At 44.9% G+C, this 24650-nt stretch overlaps 1 protein-coding gene across 5 annotated transcripts in view; it reads right to left on the bottom strand.

The window, feature by feature from the left end:
* Unc13b (unc-13 homolog B) overlaps positions 1-24650 on the bottom strand; it is a 65470-nt gene that overhangs the window by 5558 nt on the left and 35262 nt on the right. For 3 of the 5 annotated variants that reach the window (XM_045144964.1, XM_045144981.1, XM_045144991.1), the window contains 21 exons: positions 22879-23106; positions 22141-22282; positions 20398-20567; positions 19880-19995; positions 19409-19572; positions 18689-18839; positions 14737-14805; positions 13544-13633; positions 12778-12906; positions 8270-8397; positions 7536-7621; positions 4162-4288; positions 3832-3928; positions 3464-3607; positions 2601-2678; positions 1835-1912; positions 1373-1461; positions 1006-1158; positions 772-895; positions 613-669; positions 377-457 (listed from right to left, as the gene is read on the bottom strand). In XM_045144964.1, coding sequence (XP_045000899.1) covers positions 377-457; positions 613-669; positions 772-895; positions 1006-1158; positions 1373-1461; positions 1835-1912; positions 2601-2678; positions 3464-3607; positions 3832-3928; positions 4162-4288; positions 7536-7621; positions 8270-8397; positions 12778-12906; positions 13544-13633; positions 14737-14805; positions 18689-18839; positions 19409-19572; positions 19880-19995; positions 20398-20567; positions 22141-22282; positions 22879-23106 — 2501 coding nt within the window. The remainder of the gene's footprint in view (positions 1-376; positions 458-612; positions 670-771; positions 896-1005; positions 1159-1372; positions 1462-1834; positions 1913-2600; positions 2679-3463; positions 3608-3831; positions 3929-4161; positions 4289-7535; positions 7622-8269; positions 8398-12777; positions 12907-13543; positions 13634-14736; positions 14806-18688; positions 18840-19408; positions 19573-19879; positions 19996-20397; positions 20568-22140; positions 22283-22878; positions 23107-24650) is intronic. The other 2 variants (XM_045144972.1, XM_045144986.1) reach the window with 1 other exon arrangement.

Genomic DNA, 24650 nt, shown 5'->3' with positions numbered 1-24650 from the left:
GGACGCATCATTTGGGTACAAAATGGAGCAGGAGGGAGGGCCATTTTTCTGCAGGTTGTATTCAAGGTCTGTCTAGTTGGGAAGGCATTAGATAGAAGCATTTTAGCTAGGGATAATAGCCAAAAGTGGTTTTTACCTCTCGGAACCTTTGGGAACTTGATATATAGGACATACCTCTCCAAGTGCCTCAATTACAGCTCATATGCACCTGCTTGTCATGGGCTTAGGAGTCATATCTGTTTGTAACCTGACACTGCCTAAGGCCTACTCTCCCCTTGTCTCTGCGTGGAAGAGCCAAGAGCCCGAGGGACACCTAGTTTGGCACTTTCCAGGGCCAAGTGTGTATGGGACTGTCTAGAAAGGGGGAAGTCTCTACCTTGATGGTGTCCAGGGCCAGGTCTAGGACAGCACACTGCTTTGGAGTAAGATTGCGTGTTTCTTCTCGCACCATGTGGTCCTGGAACCCCAGAGAAAGCATTCAGAGCAGTCATACAAACTGTGCCAGCCTGCTAGCCTGCCAGTCCATAATTACATGTTACTCTCCTCCCCATCCCTTCTTCAGGTCCCAAGCACTTTTCTCTCAGCCTCATGAGGACCCCACATCCCAAGAACCTTGAGTTTGGAAAGCTGGCTCAGCTCCTTGGCAGCGGTGAAGATCAGCGGGGTGCCCTGGGCAGAGAGGGATAAGTCAAAACAAAATTCCAAGCTTTGCTAGGAAGTGGGCATTGAGGGGAAAAGAGGCACTAGGAAGTGGGAGGGAGGGGTTCTCACTGTTTGGTCTGTAAGAGGGGGCAAGACAATCATCCGTTCCATGGTGTTCATGACTACTCTCCAGAGCTCCTTCAGGACTCGCTTCAGAACCGTCTTCTCACACACGGTGGCGAAGAGTGTGAGGCTGCAGACATGGGCAACACGTGAGGTAGGGGGAGTCTGGATGCCCACTCCCTTAGAGGCTCCTCTGTCTGATGGCCCCTGGTTGCTCCCCCTCTGGAGTGCCATACTCACTTGCCATCCAGGAAGTCCATGAGTGGTCGTAGCACACTGTCTGCATCCTGAGCCACTGAGGCCCTGGCGCTGGGGGATGCATTCCCTGTACCCCGAACTTGGCCCAGGATGTCGGCCATTTGTCGAACACACTCATCAATCTGCACCTGGAAACTACACAGGAGCCCACAGTGCAGCCCCTCCTGTCCCCACACACTGAGCCCCAGAGTAGCACCAGCTACTCAGGTCCATTCTTCCATGCACATTCATGGTGCACCTCCAGCAGGGACAGTCAGTAAGAGCGCAGGAAGACCTGCAGCTGGTCGGGTCTGGGATTGGCCAGGAACTACACCTAGTTCTAAGGGCTGTGCGTTTTGGAGCCACTGACCTGTTTCCAAATACCATGCTGAGCTCATCCAAAACTGTATTTAGTTTCACCTGTAGCTCCTTCAGACTGTCTGCTGCTTCAGAGTCCAGCTGTATCCACAGGAAGTAGACTAGGTTAGGCTGCTCCTCTTACCTGTTCCCCTCATGTCACTATTCTTCCCTTCCAGGGCCATACCCGGCTGCCTGCTTCTTCTTAGAACCATACCCCAGTGCCTGCTATTCCCTCCTAGAGCCATACCCCAGTGATTTCTCTTCCTTCCTAGAGCCATCCTCCGATGCCTGCTCTTCCTTTCTAGGGCATTACCTCAATATCTATCTCTAATCAAACATTCAAGACTTCAAGCTAAACCCCTAGCCTAAACCTAATCAAGAGAGGGTAGAAAAAAAAGGAGGAGAGGGTAGAGTTCTATGGAAATACAGGAATAAAGGAAAAGTTCAGTGACCACAAACTCTTAAGACTTACCTCCTTGCCTCCCATGGCTTCAAACATTTTCTCTAGCTGGACCCGCAGCTGTTGCATGTTGTTCATCAGGATGCAGGGCTTTGGGGACAGAGGGAGCCTTTGAGTCATAGCACCTTTCAACACAGGACCATTAGTCTAGGGTCTCTCCCTCTCTTATAATATTCCAGAGCCACAGGGAGTTCACATTACCTAGGTCTCTCCCTAAGTACTAAGATATATAGCCAATTTAGACCCTTTTCCTTGACTAAAAACTAGAAACAAATGTTTTTACCTTTAAGCTGAGTAGTGGATGTACAGATCTTCATGGAACCTTTTATAACTATTTCTATGACACATTTTTAATTTTTGTTTTTATTTATATTTATGAGAGAGAGAAAGGTAGACAGAAAGAATGGACATGCCAGGTCCTCCAGCTGCTACAAAGTAACTCTAGATACATTCACCATCTTGTGCATCTGGCTTACGTGGGTCCTGGGGAATAAACCAAGGTCCTTTGGCTTTACAGGCAAACGCCTTAACTGCTAAGCCATCTCTTCAGCCCCCCTCATACATTTTTTATTTGAAAACAAACATGACTAAACCAAGGTCTGGCTTAAGGGAGGATAATACACCAAATGGGGGCTTAGAGGAACTCTCAGTTTCCCATCATCTTGTGGCCTGAGTCTCAAGCAAAGCTTTGAAGGGAATCAGAAGTCAACAGCTCTTGAAGAAAAGTATTTAAGTGCCCACCACTATAGTTTTCTAAGTGCCCAAGGCCTGGCCCTACCAGTTTCTCCTTTGTGCAATAAGCTGGGAAATTCTTTGATAAGATGTCTGCATACTGCATCAGCACTTTCCCGATGGTCTGAGAAAAAGAGAAAGGAAAGAGAAATTTTAGCTATCTCTACAGGGACCTTACCACAGGTTGCGCTTCTCATCCTAGAACAATTAACACCAGGGAGCCAGGTATATGGTACATGCTTGTAATGCCAGCATCCAGGAGGCAGAAGCAAAGGGAATCACTCCAGGACAGTCAGGGCTACATATAAGACCCTGTCTCAAAAAAAACCCCAGAACAAAAGCTGGGCATGGTGGCGCATGTCTTTAATCCCAGCATGAGGGAGGCAGAGATGGGAGGATCACCATGAATTCGAGGCCACCCTGAATTCCAGGTCAACCTGAGCTAAAGTGAGACCCTACTTTGAAAAACAAAAATAAAATAAAATAAATAAATAAAACAAAACATACCCTTCAAAACAAACACCAGAGAGCCGGGTGTGTTGGCACACACCTTTAATCCCAGCACTCGGGAGGCAGAGGTAGGAGGACTGCTGTGAGATCAAGGCCACCCTGAGACTCTATAGTGAATTCCAGGTCAGCCTGGGCTAGAGAGAGACCCTACCTCGAAAAAAACAAAAACAAACAAACATCAGAGAAACAAAGGGGGATTCTCACAGGAAAGAACTTGATTCCTTCTCAACTGAAGAACATAGCTGAGATCGACCATCTGTCTTCCTCAAACACAGAAAGGGAGGTTAAGAGTAATGTCAGACCGTATCTGAAGGTGAAGGTCTCCATGAGGTAAGGTGGAACTCAGACCTATGAGTGTGGTGGTGCTAAGGAGGAAGAGATAAGAGGCTCTATGGTTACCTTAGCAAATCTCCTCATATAGTGGGCAAGGATGCTAGGGTCTGGGCATTCCAACTTCCGGATGATTTCAAAGCTTTGATTGAGCTGTGTGAAGACGTCCACCACAGAGCAGGAAAAGAGCGCATGCTCCGATGTCTGCTGGAACTAAGTAAAGCCAGACATGAAGTCACCATCTACAACTTCTACTTTCTCAAGCTTACAGCATTTGAAAGGGCTCTACTCAGTAGGGGTGGCTTAGTGACCCACCGTTGCACTCCCAATACCACAGAACAAGATTAGCCTGCCTGGTAGATGCCCAGGAACCTCTGCCAATGGCTAAATGCTGGAAGCCCTGGACTGACTGCTGTGTAGCCCATACCCCAACTTACCCCATCCTTCTTATCTCGTTCCAGGGCCCCACGCAGGAATTCCAAAGACACATCTTCATTCTCATCCAACCACTGTAGCACAAATTGCTCAAACCACCTGTAGCCAGAACAGGAAAGCAGGGTTGAAACTAGTGGTGGGTGTATGCTATAATGCCTCACAGCTTACCAGGTAGAATCTTCTGCAAGGCAGGGAATAGTTTAACACTTCTATTTCTACAGTAGTGCCTAAAGCTAGCAGTCTGAAGCCTGCCCTGCTGGACTGAATGTATCATACTAGCCCTACCCACCCAAAGGGCCTTCTTCCCTTCCCTCTGGTGCCCACAGACTCACGCTGGGTACTCAGGCACCTGCCCCTGGAGGGCAGGCAGATCCCGAACATATTCATTGTGGAGCCACTTGACCTTGAAGTGCAGGTTCATGTAGTCAGCACTCTTACACAGCCGGTCTTTCTCATGTTCTAGTGAAGGGAGGGAGGCTGGGTTATGTCTCAGCAAGAGCCGTCCTTGAGCTTTTCTAAGGCAGTAGTCAAGTCAGGAGGCTGTCAGGCATCTTAGAAGACAGGTAACTCCCAACTCCTTCAAGCAGCTGTCTCTCCCTAGGTCTCTACTCAGCCATTCTCAGAGAGCTTAGACCACATCATCGTCTAGAAAGACTATACCAGACTCCCAGATAAAGCCTGTGCAGTCCTCATGCTCTGAGTTTAAGAAGTGCAAAGTCCTCACTGGCCTCTGGTGAAGAAGAGCAAGGGCTGTGATGAAAACGCTGGTTAGTGAAGACTGCCCAGGACTTGGGTGGTGGGGTGAAGACAATGGTTTTCTAGCTTTGTTGTTTTTTGATTCAGTAGCTGAGCCATTCCATCAGAGACTTACATGAAGAAATGTTATGTTGTACATGGCATGAATACATTAATGACCAGTAGAGACAGAGAAAACCAAACAGAGAGTGGGCGAGCGACCATGGTGAGGACAGAATCCTGAAGTGAAGTAAAGTAAAGGGCTCCAGAGCTGAGACACGGCAAATGAATTTCCAGGGAAGTATGCAAATAGGGATAGTCCATTTAAAAACTATGGAAACACAGGATGGACTGTGTGCTGCTGCAGAAAATGCGGCTATTATGGATTCAATAAGTCATCTAGCTGAATCCTCAGCACCTTCTACAAAATCTAGAAGTAGTCTCACAGCTGAGCACTGGCACCTCCACACGTTCTCTTCATACCCCCTTTATAGTCGAACCAAATAATAAAAGCCAATTGCTGGCACAGTGAGTATGATGGGAGAGAAAAGGAAGCAACAGAGGGGAGGCTGGTGTCTTTGGAGATGTCAGTGCTCAACTCGGAGATGCAGAACTTTCTGTCTGGAGCCATTGGCTCTTGTGACTAGTGCAGTAACTCAGCAGGGAAAGAGAAGCCTGGACAGAAGGTCCCTGGATGTTTACCTCCCAGCACTACAGGGACCATCTGCCATCTCTTCTAGGAAGCAGTGAGCGGGAGAAGGAAGGGTGTAAGACTAGAGGCAAAGGGACAACAGCCAAACGTTCTTACCACCAGCAAAGAGGACTTTTCGAATACGAATGACAGTGGTTGCTTGTGACAGAGCAGAGACACCAGTGAGCAAAGAATGAAATAATCAGGGACATCAGACCCCAAGTTTTACATTAAACATTAACTTCTGTGGTATAAACACTAAATAGATGAATGCTCAAGCAGTCATCACACTTTATAATTTTTTTAATTAATTATTTATTTATTTGAGAGTGACAGACACAGAGAGAAAGACAGATAGAGGGAGAGAGAGAGAATGGGCGCGCCAGGGCTTCCAGCCTCTGCAAACGAACTCCAGACGCGTGCGCCCCCTTGTGCATCTGGCTAATGTGGGACCTGGGGAACCGAGCCTCGAACTGGGGTCCTTAGGCTTCACAGGCAAGCGCTTAACCGCTAAGCCATCTCTCCAGCCCACACTTTATAATTTTTATAATATTTTTATTAAGAATATATTTTGTATGGAAACATCATGTGTTGGTGCCATCATTTCCCTCCTCTGTGGGGTCATGAGTTGTGACACAGAAGTCGGTATTTTAACAAGACATGAAGAGTTACACTCCAGCCAGTGTACATGAGGTTGCGTACCCACTGGTAGTAGCAGTGGGTTTAATCTGTCAGAAGGGGCAACCATCTTTCTATAATTTCTCTGATTTTTGCTTCTTCCATCTTTCATGCTTGGAAAGAAAGTCCTTTCAACCTTATGATTTCAACCCCTTAGCCTGACCTAAATCTCTTTGGTTCTAATAAATATCTATAGAAGGGCTTGATGGGAACCTCATTGTGTCTAGGTTTACCTCTAGTCTCCATCCCTTGCTATCTTAACATCGCTAGGTGAAACTGAACAGAGTACACCAATTTTTGTCCAATGCTGAACATCAACCTAAAAATGCCTTCTTCCTATATACTCACAACCAACTGAATCACCTTTCTGTCAGGCGTGGTGACATAAATATCAGCTACACAGAAGCCTGAGGCAGGAATATTACAAATTCAAGGTCTGCATGAGCTACACAGCAAGGCCAGTCTGGGAAACTTAGACCTTTTCTTGAAATAAAATATACTAAAAAGGACTGGTAATGTATTTATCCTACCACTTATCTGAATACTCCTGTTCCACTTTACATTATCCCTCTCTTGTGGCATTTATCCCTTTTTCATAGGCCTTTTTCTTTCCCCCTAAGCTTACTGTAGATGTTCTTCAAGAACTGACACTAAACTTCCCATCAGGCTTGGTAAATGCTTCCTCTCCGAAGTGAGAGAGGCCAGGTAACTTCTGCATGAGTCTGCCAGGTGAATGTGTGGGTTACAGCCCCAGCAGGGTGGGCCTAATGTGAGCAAGACTCAGTCGCTGCTGGGACTGAGTTACAGATGAAGTCTGGTTGTCATCAACTAAGCATAGATCTTCAAGGCTTGTTTCAATCTCAAGATTCACTGATTCTAAACCTCACAAGTTTCAAGAGTCTGTGGGTGACACATTTCTCCACTCCACCCAAATAACAGACCCAAATTCTGCTTTAAGCTTGCCCTAGATGGTTCCTTCCCCTTCTAGATCCACTTTCACAGACTGAAGGGCTGGACTAACATATACAAGCAGACAGGAGAGGTAGAAGAGCAGGCACACAGCTGGATGCAGATGGAAAGGTGATGCATACAGGTATGTCTGGGGAAGGATGGAATGAAAAAAACAAAGCTGAATGAACCAGATGGGTAATAACATGTCAGTGGTCCTGCTCTGTGGGAGTGAGGGAAGAAGTAGCATTTTGGCTTTGTCATACTAATTCTGAGCAACTTTCAAGAAGAGAAAGGCCAGTCAGTACCTGTATATAATAAGGTTCTCTGAATCTTTATGACTATAAAGTAAGTTCGATAAGACCATTTCTAGGATGTGGGCCACCTTTCCAGGAGCTTACCTCTGGGCTGGAAAGGCTTAATTAAACAGGACTTGCTCTAAAGCTGGTTACATCTGTGTAGCTATTTTCCTTACTTCCTTTGAGTACAGTTTGACCTACTTAAGGCTTCCTAAGACCTACCTACTACCATGGCTAGAATCCCTCTAGTTTCTCACTGACCATTTACCCAGAGCTGTGATTATCTGAGAAAGGAAAGGGACAGCTTCTGGGATACTCGGGGCCTGGCAGCCCACTGACTTGGGCAGAACCTTACCCTCCAATGCATATTTCATGTCTTGAGCAAACAGATGCCACATCACTTCTGCACTCACTTTCCCCACATTCAACTCCTGAGGAAACCTGAATGACAGAAGAAAACACGGTGAGCAAGAAGGCAAGAAGCGTTTGATTTATTCCAAGGTACATTACCTATTCTAAGGGCTCGTTCTTGGAAGTCATAATAAAGAAGAGAAGCCTGGGGAACAGGATTGGCAGGGGTCAGTCTGAAGAACAGGGGTATAGGGACCCATAGTTGGATAAATGAGGGCAATGGGGACCACCTTAGGTAAGCTGGGTTCAGAGGACAGAAGCCCAGAAAGCAAGGCAAGGCACTGAGCCCCCGAGGAAGGTACAGGCTGGAAGGCAGGCCTAGCAAATAAGTGGAGAGGAAAGGGCAGGGGATAAGCTCCAAGGATGCTCGTTTCATTCACAGTGGACAGACACATACACACATGGTCTCTGGATCCCCTGGGGCTCCCATAGCAGCCACAGTCCCAGAAGCCTCTCACTCCAGGGAGGTTGGCCCGGTCTGAACAGGGCCACCCATTATGTTTCCACACCTGTCTCCAGAAACAGTTACCAAGACAGATACAAGAGACAGAGGGACAGATGGACGGACAGTTGGAAGAGGTGGCACTGTAAACATATAGAGATAGGAAAGAAAGAGGCTGTTAGACAGATGGACAGACCAATTACCAACCAGACAGAGCCATGTAGGGTGATACTCACTGGTTCAGAACAGGTGTGTAGGAATTCTTATCTTCCTCTATGATCGACACAATGAGCGTGATAAGTTTGGGCCAGAAATCCAGGTTCCGAATGCTGGGCCCTTGTTCCTCTGGAGGTAGTTCCTGCTTCTTGTTCCAGAGGGGGAGAAAAGAGAGAAGGAGGAAGAGAGGAAGGGTAGGAGGCAGGCAATCAGTCACAGCAGAATTGAAAGATTCTCTCTTTTTCTTTCCCCTCCCCATGCCTGTTCCTTTAGAATCAGGTACCCTTCCTCTTCTTGCCCAAGATTGCTTTGAGATGGGAAACTACTGGGAGTTCGTTCATTCCTTGAGAGCTAAGAGCTTCTCTCTCCAGCTCTATGCAATGCTCTGATGAGCTTAGTCATCTAGGACATAAAAACGTTTCCATACCCCATCCTCCTTCTCTTAGTTGCTATGGATAAGTGATTCTTTGGCTGAAATAAACACCCTCAAGCCTCATTAAACAGGTATACGTCTATGTGACGCCCCCAATAGGCAACCTTTTTCTTTCAGTAGTGTCCTTCCTTGGACCTCTCTCCCACGCTCAGCTCTAAGAAGCCCCTCCAAGTTCTGCAGGGGCTACTGAACATATCCTGCATGTAGTATGAACTCAGTTTCAGTGAAGTAGGACTCCACTGGACCCCTTGGAGGTCATTACAGAGAAAAATTGCACCTAAAAGGTATTTTGGCTTTGTTTGGAAGGAGATAAGGGAATGCAGTCCTGGACCTCAAAAAAAAAAAAAAAAAAAAAAGAGGGGCTGGACAGATGGCTTAGCAGTTAAGCACTTGCCTGTGAAGCCCAAGGACCCCAGTTTGAGGCTTGACTCCCCAGGACCCACGTTACCCAGATGCACAAGGGGGAGCATGCGTCTGGAGCTCATTTGCAGTAGCTGGAAGCCCTGGCGCACCCATTCTCTTTATCTGCCTCTTTCTCTCTCTGTCGTTCTCAAATAAATAAATAAATAAATAATAAACAAAAAAATTATTAAAAAAAAAAAGAGAAGCCACACCAGACAAGCAGCAGCTAAGGGTCACCATACAAACTGCAATGGACATGATCTCCCACTGGAACAAAGGCAAAGGTGAAGCTGCCCTGAAGGAAGGGAGAGGCCTTTTAAAAAATATTTTATTTAGGGGCGGGAAAGATGGCTTTACTGCTTAAGGCACTTGCCTGTGAAGCCTAAGAATCCCACTTCGATTCCCCAGTAACCATGTAAGCTAGATGCACAAAGTGGCACATGAATCTGGAGTTCGTTTGCAGTGGCTGGAGGCCTTGGCACACCCATTCACTTTCTCACTCTCTAATAAATAAAAACAAAATATTTAAAATTATTTTATTTATTTACTTATTTCTAAGGAGATAGAATGGGTGCACCAGGGCTTCCAGCCACTGCAAACAAACTCCAGATGCATGTGCCATTTTGTGCATCTGGTTTATGTGGGCACCGGGGAATTGAACCTGAGTCATTAGGTTTTGTAGGCAAATACCTTAACCACTGAGCAATCTCTCCAGCCTGGAGGGGCCTTTTTTTTTTTTAAGTAACTTTTTATTGACAACATCTGGGCATGTGTGTGTGTGTATGTACACAATATATATCATGATCATGGTCTCCCAGCATGGGGCTTTTCTATGGACAACATACGTCATTTCAAAGTCTGAAATAGTCTCTAATAAGCCTGTAACAACATGAAGTTAGTAGAAACCAAGACAGAATCTACATCCTATCGACTCTACCCCAGTATCATTTAAATGTACCTCGTACTTTTCCTGCCATTATTCCAGCTGAGGCTCTTGTCATTTAATGATCTCCTTGCTCTCTGAAATTCAGCCTAATACCTCTTTCAGGAAGCTGAAAGTGATCTCTCTATAAGGAAAATCTCAGAGTGTTACACTTCTGCTTAAGCATCTTCCACGGCCTTCAATGAAGCTCAGACTCCTTAGCTTGACACAAAGGTCCTTTAGAATGACCCTTCACTCAACTTCATGTCTTACTACTTCTCTTGTGTCGCTGCTAGCATCTAGTATCGCATCATGACCACCATTCCTTTTACTACCAAGAACACAGTTAAAGACTTCTCAATGATTCTTTTTATTTTTTTATTTTTATTTCTTCTGTGCTGAGGCTTGACCTCAAGACTTGAGTCATTCTTGGCAAGCACTCTGCCACTCCCCAGCCCCTTCAATGATTCTACAGGGTAGAAATTACTATCAGCTCATTTCCAGATGAGGTGACTTAAGGGCAGCAAGGTTATATGACTTGTCCACAGTCACAAGCTATAAATAACTAAGATTTGCAAGATAGCTGAATTCCAAAGTTTGGTGACAAAATTTCTAAATCAAATTGCTTACTTTTCCTTAAATTAACACTTCTATGCACAATTCTGTGCTTCCCATTTTCCCCATATGGTACACCTCTTAATTCCCTTTAGCCTCTTTCTTGAACTAATTTCTACTTCTTCCTCAAAATTCAAGTTGGACTTCACTTCTGAGTCTCTCCTGACATTCCTGGCCTGGTTATATGCCCCTCTTCTAGGCTCTCAAGAGTACCTTCTGTGAACTTCTGGTATAGCTATATCAGATAGCTACAACTAATAGTAAAAATAGTAATAGTAAAAAGAATAATACAGCAGGACATGGTGGCAAACATCTCTAATCCCAGCACTTGGAAGGTAGGAGGATCACTGTGAATTTGAGGCCAGTCTGAGACTACATGGTGAATTTCAGGTCAGCCTGGGCTATCTAGATAGCAAGACCCTACCTTGAAAAACAAAAACAAAAAACCAGAACAATACACATAGTAATCTGCCCCCATTTCTATCCAACAATAAGATCTCCAAAGGCAGAAATGTGTTTTATTTGACTTTGCATCTCTCATGCTCCATTTGTTAAATGAATGGATGGATTGATGGACCAAAGATCAAAAGTCATTAGACAGGCTAATAAACAAACCAAAGCCCAAAACAAAACAACACCCCACAAGGGTTTACTTGAATGTGTATACTGAACAGTGAGAAAATTAAATTACGAGAAAGTAAAACATAGTAAAATATAAAGGCCAAAACCATCCCATGAATGGTTTGGAGGCCCTCTTCAAAGTCTAGTTCATTGTCATGTTGGGGCATAAACCCAAATGTTCAAACACACATCTGCAGAGTTGACAGATCAAGGCTAAGAAGAGTGTCTTCTCCTAACCTGAGAGAATCCACAGATGGATGACAGAGTCCAGAATTTACCAAGCCAAATACAGGCCCTAGGAAAATCTCCTATGGACATCAGAACCAGTGGGAGCAGTTTATATATGATTGTCATTAAAAAAAGGTATTTAAAATGACAGAGAGTAGTGTGAAATAAGATCTTAAGTCTTTCTAAGGTGTTCCTAGGAGGCTTTCCAGATTAGGCGGATTTACTAAAAGCCAGACATCCGATAGATGCCCATCATTCAGCCCCTTCTGCCTGGCGAGGTCTATCTTGAATGTACTTTATTTCATGCAGCTTTCCCCATCATCTGTTCATGCGGTGTTCTTTCTCCTTGAAATCTCTTTACTTTTATCCCTTTCTCAAAGGAACCTGTTCTCAAAGGAACACTGTACATTTCTCAAATCTCACCTAAAGTATATATATTTGGTTTTTGAATATGAGTACATATAAATATAAATGAATAGATACATATCCCTCCTTCCTTCCTATCATCTACATATCTAGCATCTGTCTGTCTATTGTCTGTCTGTCTGTCTGTCTGTCTGTCTGTCTATCTATCTACCTGCCTATTGTACTGAAGGAAAGCTATTTTGCAAATGTACGGTCAGCAAGACATTCCTAAGACAGGAACTGTAATTGAGTAACTAGACCCAGATGGAAGTCCTCATGCTGAAATGGGCGGGGTGGGTGAGGAAAGGACACTGTTGGAAGAATCTAAAAAAATGTCACTGAATTTCTAGGTAGTGAGTTAGGATGCCAGGCTAAAACAGGTCAAGAGGCTCAGCCTCACTGAGGACAGTTGGCCTTGGAAGGTCAACTGGTGAATACAATCACAGAAGAATATGCACTGAAGAAGGAAGACCAAAGGGGAAAGTAACAACTGTCATAGCCAGGAGCTCGGAGACAGCTACATTCTCAGAGGAAGGCAGCACAGAACTTATAGGGGACTACACTCACAGGACAAAATACCTCAGGTGAAGGACAAGACTCTGGGATGACTGAGAATTCAAACCCCAAACTATGCTCAAGTTCAGGTTTACTTTCTTTAGCCTCAAAGTAAAACTTATTGTGGCCATTTCTGTTTAATGCAGGTATGCCATATTTTAATCAAGTGTTCCTTGTCAATTCACAAATGTCTCCTACTATGAGATAAATGGTTCACACAACACACATGACCCTTGAGAAATCAAGGACTTTGTTCTGAATTCCTTCCCACCAAGACTCTACTAAAGAAAAGCAGAGGCTCCAAAGAGCCACTGTCAGCTGGCCTCACCTCATCCCAAACCTCTTACCAGCTGGTACTGGTGGCTATACAGATCATGGCAGTTGTTGAATATATATTCATATGTAGAATTCAAACAAGCCTTCACACAATCCTTTACCACCTGGCTGGCTCTTGGAGGACTCTGTAGTTCTTGCACCTGCCAATTAATAGAAAAAATACAGACCCAGAGTTCCACTCACCTAGGTGAAATATTCTCCTATTATCTTCTAAATCTCCCCCGCCCACACACACACAGATCCAACTCTTTGTGAGTCTTCCAGACTTGACCCAGTGTTATGGTTTGAATGAGTGTGCCCCACCAGCTCATGTCTTGCACCACTAGGTCATGGTGCCTAGTTCTTTTCCAGCTCTGATCTCTGCTTTCTGGTCCACCCAGATGTGAGAGGTGGAAGCAGTGAGGTCCTGCTGCCCTGCAGGGAGCCATCTGCTTTCCAGACCATGATGGTCTGTATTCCCTGAAACAGGCAAAATAAGCCCCTTTCCTTAAATTGCCACTGTCAGGATTCTTGTCACAGAGAGGAGAGAAGTGATTAACACATCCTGTGATGAAACTTTAAGGACAGTTGAGGGGGGCAGGAGAGAACCTCCAGTCCTTCCTCACTGTTCCATGCTCTACATACTCTCCGATATAACCTGGGGAACGGGTATATTATGAAAATGGGAACTGAGAGGTAATGAATGTTGTTGTCCCCACACTGCCCGGTGACTCTTGCTCTCTATGTTTCTGTGGCCATGTCCTCAGCCCAGAAGAGACCAACTCAACCTATCCTTACCTTCATTCTGAAGAAAGTAATGCTGGTCAGCAAATCCACTGTGGACTTTAAATCCTGAAGTCGCTCAGGGCTTCCAGCAGGGAAGTTATTCTATTGTAAATCAAACAAATGTAAGAATGGAACAAAGGAAAATGAAAACACTCTTTAGGATGCTCCTGTTTGCAGCACATCATTCTCTTTAACAAGAGTTTTAGCCATGAAGGGCTGAAGGAAGAGACTGAACCACTCTACACTTGGTCCATTTTCTTTTTTTGTTTTTTAAATATATTTTATTTTTTATTTATTTATTTGAGAGCGACAGACAGAGAGAGGAAGAGGCAGAGAAACAGAGAGAATGGGCACACCAGGGCCTCCAGCCACTGCAAATGAACTCCAGACGCGTGCGCCCCCTTGTGCATCCGGCTAACGTGGGTCCTGGGGAATCGAGCCTTGAACCAGGGTCCTTAGGCTTCACAGGCAAGCGCTTAACCGCTAAGCCATCTCTCCAGCCCTCCATTTTCAAGTCTACAGATGGCTACTTATGTGCCAAAGACAAGACATATACTCGTCTCTCCATTCTTCAGGCAAGATCATTAAAACTTCACTTTTTAAAACTGGGTTAATTTTGTGCTTACTTTTAACAAATGTGTACATTTTGTCTATTCTGGACATTAGTAATATTTTAGGCAAGTTATTAAGCCATTATAAGAAAACTTACTTAGGAGGAGCTGAAGAATTGCCTAAGCACTCACTCTCCTACTACATCTATTTTCTCCCTACATACTCAAGAAAGACTGGGTTCTGTTGTCTAAGACAAGCTACTCTTTCTTTCTCTAGTCACAGTCTCACATCTCTCTGGAAAAATGAGAAGAGTATGAAAAAATGCAAAGTGGAAGCATGATTAAATATCTGTTTTTCAAAGGGTAGTTTGGGAGACCACAGGAAACTCTCTAGGGAGAATATCGCTGGGAGTGGTATTAATGCGGCTGGAAAGCTAACTGCCAATCAAAAGCAGCCACATCTGCTACTTATACACTGCATGGTGCACGGTTACAAGAACTACACGTGTCGGTGACACTGGCCCTTCAGGTGGGTGTCGTGACACAGAACAGTGTTCCCTGTCTTTGACTGTTACAGCTAGACTGGCCTATGTGCCTTCCTACAGTGAGCTTGATATTAGTGACCATCCCAACCACTGCTATGTTTTCACTTACCCTGTATGTAGAGAGGTCGATCCTCAATGAGTTGTGTAGCTGGTCTAGTAGTTTTACAAATTTCTCTTTCTGAGGGTGAGGGAAAAAATGACAGGAAGGAGAAAGAGGATTTGTTTTTAAGCTCCCTACATTGCAGCAGCAACAGAACTTCCTGTGGGTGGATGAGCTGAAAGGATGGGGAGGAATCACATGGCTGGCAATACATCCTTTCCCATCCCCACCCATGGGAAGAACAACAATGTAAGGGAAAAACAGATTAAGTGATCCTTGCTCCATCTCTTGGCAGCGCTGTCTCAAACTGAGAACTCTTTTCATACTGACATGGGGAAAGCCAAGAACCTAGGAGGAATTACATCTTTCTACATGCAAGTCATCAGGACATGACCAGTACATCTCCATCACTGCAGGACAATAATTCAGCTTAGTCAGATCAAAGGAAATCTAAGCACGTTCTGCAACTTGCTCTTGAGCCTGGGATCTCTAGACTTACCTTGGGGTAGCTCATAAATGCTTTATAGCCATTGCTTAACAGTGATGATGGGAGGGGAAAATAGTGATGCATTTGGAAGATGGTCAAACAGACCAGAGAGTCTCTCTTTAAACCAAGTTCCAAGTAATTTTCCTTAGTGTATATTTTTCATTATTAAAACATCTAACATACTACTACTTTTTTTCTATTTTTCTGAGGTACGGTCTCACAGTAGCTCAGGCTGACCTGGAATTCACTATGTAGTCTCAGGGTGGCCTCAAACTCTCAGCGATCCTTCTACCTCTGCCTCCTGAGTGCTGGGATTAAAGGCACGTGCCACCATGCCTGGCTTCGAATATAGTATTTTAAGTCTTGATTCTCAGAAAAAAAATATTATTAAACCAGGGCATGGTGGCTCATTCTGAAAGGCCCAAGAATTCAGAAGCTCAGAAATACTATCACGCTCCAAAGGGAGCTTAAGTGGGCCCCCTGCATACCTCAAACTCCAGGCTTTACTCTCTGTTGGAAGCAAGTAAAGAATCCCTCTTCTCATTATATCAGAGCCCGCTCCTAATATAAAACTAGGTAAAAGGGCATGAGATAGCCCTCGAGGTTGGGAAATAAGTAATAAAGTGAACCACTTATTTGGTTTCTGTAAATAGCCTACACTATAAGCCTTACACTATAAGCCTTAATAGCCCACACTGTTAGCCTTAGTAGCTCGCACCATAAGCTGTAGCAGCCTGCCTCAGACCACCAAGGTCATAGGAGGCTGATACCATACTCTGCTACCCCCACCTAAGGAGTTACACAAGTGCTGACCTCCAAGGTCATAGGAGACTGGAACCACACTCTGCTACTCCCACCCAAGGACCTGCGCAAATGCTGACCACCAAGGTCATAAACTAATTGGCTTAGAAACTATGGGGTGGCACCAACTGACTGGCTAACACCCTGCGGGGCTCCTAATATTAGAAAATGATTGGTCTAAGGCACAGGCTTTGTAGAAACCCTATAAAAACTGTCCTGTTCCTGCATTCGGGGCTCTGCAGTCCTCTACCCCTGTGAGGTGTACGACTGTGGGCCCCAGCGCGCTTGGAATAAAATCCTCTTGCAGTTTGCATCAAGACCGCTTCTCGTGAGAGATGTGGGGTGTCGCCTTATCCGGGCAGAGCGTGGGGGCCCCCTGCGGGGGTTTTTTCCTACAATTCCTCTAATCCTAGCACTTGGGAAGCTGAGGGAAAAAGACTGATATAAATTGAAGACTAGTGTAGGCAGAGAGAGTCCCAGGTCAGCCTGAGCTAGAGTGAGATCCTGCCTCAAAAACAAACACTGGGCTGGACAGATGGCTTACTGGTTAAGGTGCTTGCCTGTGAAGCCTAAGGACCCATATTTGACTTTCCAGGTCCCACTTAAGCCAGACACACAAGATGACGCAAGCATGCAAGGTTGCACATGTGCACAAGGAAGCATATGCATCTGGAGTTTGATTACAGTGGCTGGAGACCCTGGCACACCAACACACACTCCCTCCCTCTCTCCCTCTCCCTCTCTCTCTCTCTCTTTCTCTCTGTCACACACACACACACACACACACACACACACACACACACTCTTGCTCTCTTGCATAAAGAAAAAAGGCCTTTCTGTTGGGCTTACCTAAAAAAAAAAAACAAACCCAAAACAAAAACAAAACAAAAACAAAAACAGGGCTAAGGCACTTGTCTGGTTCAATTCCCCAGAACCCGCTTAAGCCAGATACACATGGTGGTGCATGCATCTGGAGTTCGTTTGCAGTGGCTAGAGGCCCTGACATGCCCATATTCATATTCACACACACACACTCTCTCTCTCTCAAGTAAATAAATAAAAATATCTTTAAAGCAAACAAACCAGGCACGGTGGCTCACATCTTTAATCCAGTACTCAGAGACAGAGGTAGGAGGATCGCTGTGAGTTTAAGGCCAGCCTTGGGACTACAGAGTGAGTTATAGGTCAGCCTACCTTGGGGTGTGTGGGGAGGAACCAACCAACCAAATAACAAAAAGAATCATTAAATGTGAAATCACATGCCTATAGGCTATTAACATAGCATTCCTAGAGCTCACTGTATCAACTACATCATTAGATACTAAGTTAGTGCATAATGGGATAAGACAGAATGGGCTGGGCATGGTGGTGCATACCTTTAGTCCCAGCACTAAGGAGGCAGAGGTAGAAGGATTGCTGTGAGTTTGAGGCCACCCTGAGACTACATAGTGAATTACAGGTCAGTTTGGGCCACAGTGAGACTCTACCTCAAAAAAAACAAAAACCAAACCAAACCAAACAAACAAAAGACAGAATGGAACAAATACTTGAGTGGCCTAATTGATTACATCAATTCATCTATAGGAAGACTATTGAGAATAACAAAAAAGTAACGAGGGCTGGAGAGATGGCTTAGCGGTTAAGCGCTTGCCTGTGAAGCCTAAGGTCCCCGGTTCGAGGCTCGGTTCCCCAGGTCCCACGTTAGCTAGATGCATAGGGGGCGCACGTGTCTGGAGTTCATTTGCAGTGGCTGGAAGCCCTGGCGCGCCCATTCTCTCTCTCTCCCTCTATCTGCCTTTCTCTGTATGTCTGTCGCTCTCAAATAAATAAATAAAAAATGAACAAAAAAAAATTTTTTTTTAAAATGTCTTTAACCACTGAGCCATCCCCCCAGCCTGGGCGTCGTCTTCAATTGCTCTCACCTTCTCCTTTTCAGACTGGGTTTCTTTCTGAGCCGAGAGCCCTCCAATTTGGCTAGACTAGCTAGCCAGCAAGCCTTAGGGTTTCCCGTCGCCACCTCTCTAGTGCTGAAATCACAGGTATGGGCCACTATGACTAGTATTTTACATTCTAGGGATCCGAACTCAGATCCTCATACTTGAAAGGCAAGCATTTTACTCACTGAGCCATCTCCCCAAGCCAGTACTAGTATCTTTATCCCCACAGAAATAACTTTTCGTGATAGGTCATTCCATCCAACTTACACTGAATTTGGTAGGTGACACTCTGAGTAACGTCTCAATTTCTCTCATGCCAGGAAGGGCACACCTGGCATGGGAATACAGTGCAGATTTGGGAAAAGGTGCAGATACATTTCGGTACCCTTGTTAGACATCAGTCTCTTATGAACTTTAGTGTTATGACTGTCACAGAGAGACTGAATTAATATTTGGACCTTAAAGACTAAAGAACATTGCAAACTCAACAAGGTTTTCATGCCCACGGAGGTTCTACCTGAGTCCAGAAGGCAACCCTCACTAAACCACGTGGTGCTCTCATTTCCTCGAATTTGGATAGAGTCCATATACTTATAGGAAAAGAAGGTTCATCTGTTAGGTGGCAAGTACCTGAATTTTAGGCACGTCAATCAACTAACTTTACACAACTGGCTAGGAAATATCAAATTTTATCAGTTGATACCAAATAGGTACATATGTGTTTCATCACACTCACCCCAAAGTTTGAGGCTGCAAAACGATCAGATGCAGAGACATTGGTAGAGGCAGTTGTGTGGGCATAGTAGGCATTGATGTTGGCCAGTAAAGTACTCATCACAGCTGGCACACCAGGACACATGTATTTGGATGACAAACATGCAAAATGCCTGAAAAAAAAAAAAAAACAGTATCCTCACTCTCAGAGACTCTACAGAGTTTGCAGTAAAAGTTAAGCAGGAAGTTAATAAAAGTTTGTGGAGGGAGAGACGGCTTAGCAGTTAAGGCGTTTGCCTGCAAAGCCAAAGGATCCTAGTTCAATTCCCCAGGACCCACATAAACCAGATGCACAAAGGGGCACATGCATCTGGAGTTCGTTTACAGTGACTGGAGGCCCTGGCATGCCCATTCTTTTCTCTCTTTCTCTCAAATAAATAAATGAATAAAAAATATTTTTAAAAAAGTTTGTGGACTCATGACCCTCTGACTACCAAGTCATTCTAGGTGAGCTTGTTAGTCATGTACACATGTGCATAAGCAGAAAACATGCCATGCCTGCTCAGACCTGCTCTAGCTGTCTTTTTTATGCTCAGTCATAGCCCCGAGTTACAAATACACTCCAATTCTATGTGTGCCCCCTTTGCCTTAAAGCATAAAGGCACCCTCCCACTCCCACCTCTGAGAGGAAAGTCTGGAATAACTACACTGGCTACTTCCCAGAGACCCAGAGGAGCCTCACGTCATAGCCTGATAGATGGACTCTACACCATAGCGCATGGCAAATTCATCCACAATTTCTTGAGCAGTTTCATCAAAGTACACCTTCCACGCATCATCTCCTCGAGCCTCAGGGATACAGACTCCTCCACCACCCTGAATGTCAGTGAGGAAATGGAAAAGGTTCTGCAATACACAGAGCAGAGTAAAAAGGAATGGTTAAAAACGTACAAAAAATAAAATAAAACTTGCTGATAAAGAGAATGTGAATAAAATCCTGTTGAAATTCTGTCTCCCACGTCACTGCTCAGCTCTTCCTGTGACCACAGTAGGCTGTTCTCATGTTGGTGAAGGAAGAGCCAGGGCTCAGTCCCTCAAGCTGACCAGGATAGCACTGAGCCAAGAATCAAACAAACAAATGGCCCCATACTTCCAACCACCTGCCAACCCCAATTAGGGTGTAGATCCCTCCCCTCAACAAAATGCTGCTCACCTCATGGAGGCATGTATATTGCACATGGTATGGGGCTACCTTCTCCTCCCCCTTGATCTCCACACTTATTTGTAGTCTGATAGCCCCGGAGACAGCTGACTTGTCTGTCCTCTTTTCTACAAAGGAAAGGAGATTGGAGATTCACCAGTACAACCACAGACAGTGCAGACAGCTCCATCCTTGTTTAATCTAAGGAAAGAATGGCACCAAACCAGGTTGCCACATACTCTATGAATAACCCTGTACTGGCTGGGTGGAGGAACTGGTCAGGGAGCTAAAGACAGTAGGGATGAGGATAAAGACTAAAGGAACTTCTGAAAATGGAGCCTGTTCAAGCCAGAGTGAGCCCAGCCACTTCTGCTCCTTATCTCCTACCCTGGTTGGCTCTCTAAAGGCAAAAACAGGCTTTGCAAAGAGGAAGGTTTGGCAGATCTGGTGATTCTAGTAGATGGCAATTTTTCCAGGTCCCCTTTTCATGTCTTCCTTCCAGGAAACTTTCTTTGGCCCAGTTTTCTCACCTAGATTGTACCAGACATCCATCTCGCCACTCAGTGTTCGAACCTCAATGATGGTTTGGCCAAGGAAATCATCGGACTCTCGCTTTAGCCGCTGCTTCACTCTGGATTTGATGTCATCGTCCTCATCCCACACTCGTACCTTAATGCGGTCAGAGGAGTTGTGGCACTCACTATGAGAAAATTGGGTAGAGAAGTAGGTAGGCACTTACTCTACTATGTCCACTTCCCTTCCCCCATGCTCTATTAACTACATTTGAAACAGGAAGAGGAGTCAATGGACAGTGGTACCAAGTGAGTCAAGCTATTCCAGCAAATGGCTCTTCACTCCTCAGGTGTGGTGACACGCACCTTTAATCCCAGCACTCAGGAGACAGTGATAGAGGGATGGCTGTGAGTTCGAGGTCACCCTGAGACTATATAGTAAATTCCAGGTCAGCCTGGGCTAGAGTGAGACCCTACTTTGAAAAAACAAAGAAAAAAAATCCTTCCCCACAAAACAAGAGTCAATTCTGGCTTCTCATACAGCTAACTATATGACCAATTCCAACAGAACAATAGCTACACATGTCATAGAACTCCTAGAAGCAACTTCTAGCTCCTTCTTTAGAGTCTAGGAGAAATCAGCAAAGAAGCCAGATATTCCTGGTAGGTCTATCTGGTCGTATATGCTTAGTTTTCTGTTTTTCCTGTGTATCTGTGTGCTTGTGAACTTCTATCATTCTTGAATGGCCATCTCTCCTACGGTGTTTGCTTTGGGCTGAAGGGAACTATCCAGGTCTCCCCTTTTATTCTCCCCAGAAGTTGCTTTCAGGATCCTTGTTCCTTACCAAAAGTGGTACTCAGCAGACTATGTTCCTCTTTTCTGAATGTTCTTACATCTTTCTACATTCCACTAACATAACTACTGTTCTGAAGAATAATGGACAAACCAACCATGAGCTTCTTGAAGACAAAGACTGTGTTATACATTCTGATACAGTAGCATGTATAGCTGAATACATTGTTCACTAAAAATGAGCAAAAATGACCATGAGCCAGTACATTCGAAATTAGTCATCAGGAGGAGTCACACAGGAAATATTCAGATTCTCAAAGAAACAAGTGCTTTCCCCAGTCACTGTTGCCCTGGACAGTAATTTTACTACATCCCAATGCCTTTCCACATGAGTTCTATGAGAAGCCAACAGAAGATGCTCTCTACATAGTCAGCCCTTTCAGCTGATTCACACTCAAAGGCCTTGTGATTAGGTGGGGAAAGGAGCAAAGCCATCTGGATTATGAAGATTTTCATGTTAAGTTCTAGGCTGTTATTTGCCATCTTCCAACAACCGTCCTGTACTGTCATATGAAACAGTCTATAAGAAAGTGAGGTGGCAGGAAAATGGATGGAGGTAGAAGGTGAGGCAGGAAGAAAAGCTTTCTGTAAGAGAAACAAACGCATTGCCAGATCCCAGACTAGGATCATCAAGCCAGTACTATCCAGTCATATGCTACTCCAGAGAAAACCCAACCCTTCCTAAGGCTTGGAGGTACAACAGGGTAGTTAATTCCTGGTTCTGTCATTGGGCAACAGTGAAATCTTTCTGGTGCTAGAAAAATCAATAGGGAGAGCCCCTGGGGCCCATAAATAGGATAAGTAGGATTTCTCCACAGCCTCTGGCCTGTCTTAGAGCTTGAGCCAAAAAGGCAAGCCATAATACTGCTTCTTAAAATACATGTAGTTCCAAACCCTCCATGACTTACAAATGGAACTTCTCCTCCCAAACAGGATTCAAATTTCCAAAAATGGTTTTGGTACGCTTCTTGGTTTTCCCAACTTGCACAGTCACATAAGGGTCACTGGATCCTGTCTTGTCTTTGGCTTGTAGGCCCTGGGCACACACCACTGCAATGTAAGCACACAGGAAAACTTCAGAGTAAGTCAGATCCCTCTAAAGAATTAATCACAGGCTTTCCTCCCCCGACCCCCCCCCCCAGGCCTTCCATCTTAGTGAAACCTTCCTATGTTTCCTGCACAGCAAACCTAATCTCACTCCTCCAGATCTATCCTTAGTTCTGGGCCACTAGCCTTTCCCTAAAAGCTTAGCCCAAGAATACTCCTCCCTACCTGAGCCTATGTGACCACTAACCCCTCACTGGTCTTTTACTCTCTGATGATTTAACCTTATGCTGTATTGGTGAACTATTCTGTGGTCTCCTGCCTATGCCCTTCCTCTTATCCCTAACTCTTATAATATCAAACTATTAACCAAGTATACAGTGTCTGCCACATCCCTGTGTTATCGTTCACACTTTTTGCAAGTGCGAGTCTTGCCTCCCCTAACAGCAGGGTCTAGATGAGAAGGAGTGATGAATAATGAGACTCCCACCTCAGTTTCATCTTCTTTCTCCCCAACCCCCGCTCCCTCATATTCAATGTGCTCCTTCCCCAGGTTTTCCCCTACAACCCAGACCTGTTCCCCCAAACTACAGCCTGCTCACCAGTGATGGTGATTTTGGCTGACCATTTGGAAGTGCCATCCAGGACACTCTGCTTCACTGTTTTCATCTGCTGCACATGGACAACTTTGTTCACTGTGAAGACATCCCGGATAACTTCAAAAATCTCAGGCTTATTCCGCTCCCGGATCTTCATGCGGTCCTTCATGGCCATGATGATGTTCTGTGTCCGGTCCTCAGCACCGTGTTTAGAGCTCTTTTCTGCAGCCCCTGAAGGATGGCCCAGAAAGTACAGCTAGCCAACAGACCACCTCCCAGACCAGGCTAAGGTGATGAAAAGAACCTGGGAGAGGCCAGGCAGCAGTGGGAGAAGATTTTGGGAAAAGGCAGTCACTGTGGGGCCTGTTACCTGGCCAGAGTAGTTTAAAATAAAACTCAGAGGGTAGAAAAATCTTAGTAACAACAATGAAAATTCATTAAACTATTTTCTCTATTTAGATATATGTTGAATTTTTTTATCAGCTCTCCAAGTCGAAGGTCAAAATATCACTAAAAGGCATTTCAGGGATTAGGGATATGGCTTAATAGTTAAAAGGTGCTTGCTTGCAAAACCTGGGTTCAATTCCCCAGCTACCCATGTAAAGCTAGATTTTAAAAAAGTGGCACAGGGCTGGAGGGATGGTTTAGTGGTTAAGGCATTTGCCTGCAAAGCCAAGGGAGCCAGGTTCCATCTCCAGACTCATGTTAGCCAGATGTACATCCTGGCACACCCATTCTCTCTCTCTGTTAAGCAAATAAATAAATAAAATAAAATATTTTAAAGGAAGTGGCACAAAGCACCTGACATTCACTGCCACAGCAAGAGACCCTGGCAGATGTGTGCACATGATTGCATTACATGCACACACATATGTGCAAATAAAAACATTTTTAAAAAGTGTTTTGGGGGGTTTAACCCTGTTCCTGCCTTCTCATGGGAAGAAGCTCTCTGTACTTTCTCCTCTCTTCTTCCCTTAGTCTAATAAAATCTCTATGAACCTTAAAATAAATAAAAGTTCACTGGGGGGTAAAAGGTGTTTTAAAGCCAAGTGTGATGGTGCATGCTTTTAGTACTAGTGCGTGGAAGGCTGAGGTAGGAGATCACAGTGAGTTTTGAGGCCAGTCTGGAGCTACAGAGTGAGGTTCAGGTCAGCCTGGGCTACAGTGAGGTCCTGCCTCAAAACAAAAGCAGAAAGTACTTCAGATGTCAGGGAAGGATGGTGGATAGGTATGATACCACCACTGATCTCTAACTGCCAAGCATGACACAAATCCCAAAATTTATCACACATAATTGGGTTCTACGGCTTATGGAAGTGCCTTAATCTCAGCAAATAATGTGGTATGATAAGAAAAATATGGCCTTTTGTGTGAGACGGACCTTGGTCTAAACCTGGGCTTCCCCATTCCTAGCTAGATCAATTGTTTTTGTCGAATGATGCTTGTCTCTTGGGGTTGTAGTACATATAGTATATATAAAGCATGTAGCCCAGGGCCTGGCATCTAGTTACTTAAAAAAAGGTCATTATTATTATTCCCTTCTACCACAACCCTTAAAACTTTCTTTGCTGTAACTTGGCTCTGAGCAATACCTGGAAAAGGTGGAGAAAACTGTCCTGTCTTCCCCTGGGCCCCTATTCTTTCCAAGGTCTGGCCACAGTGAGGACAAGCCCAGCAGGAGCCAGGCAGGGGGAGGAACTGCGAGGGTTGCTACCTTCTCTGCCAGCAACTGTTGCTTTTCTTGTTCCCACGCTCTCCACTCTATTATTATGGCA

This window comes from Jaculus jaculus, chromosome 1 (assembly GCF_020740685.1).
Source record: "Jaculus jaculus isolate mJacJac1 chromosome 1, mJacJac1.mat.Y.cur, whole genome shotgun sequence".
Lineage (NCBI taxonomy): Eukaryota > Metazoa > Chordata > Mammalia > Rodentia > Dipodidae > Jaculus > Jaculus jaculus.
The sequence above is the reverse complement of the archived record's forward strand: the minus strand, read 5'-3'. Positions and strand labels throughout refer to the sequence as shown.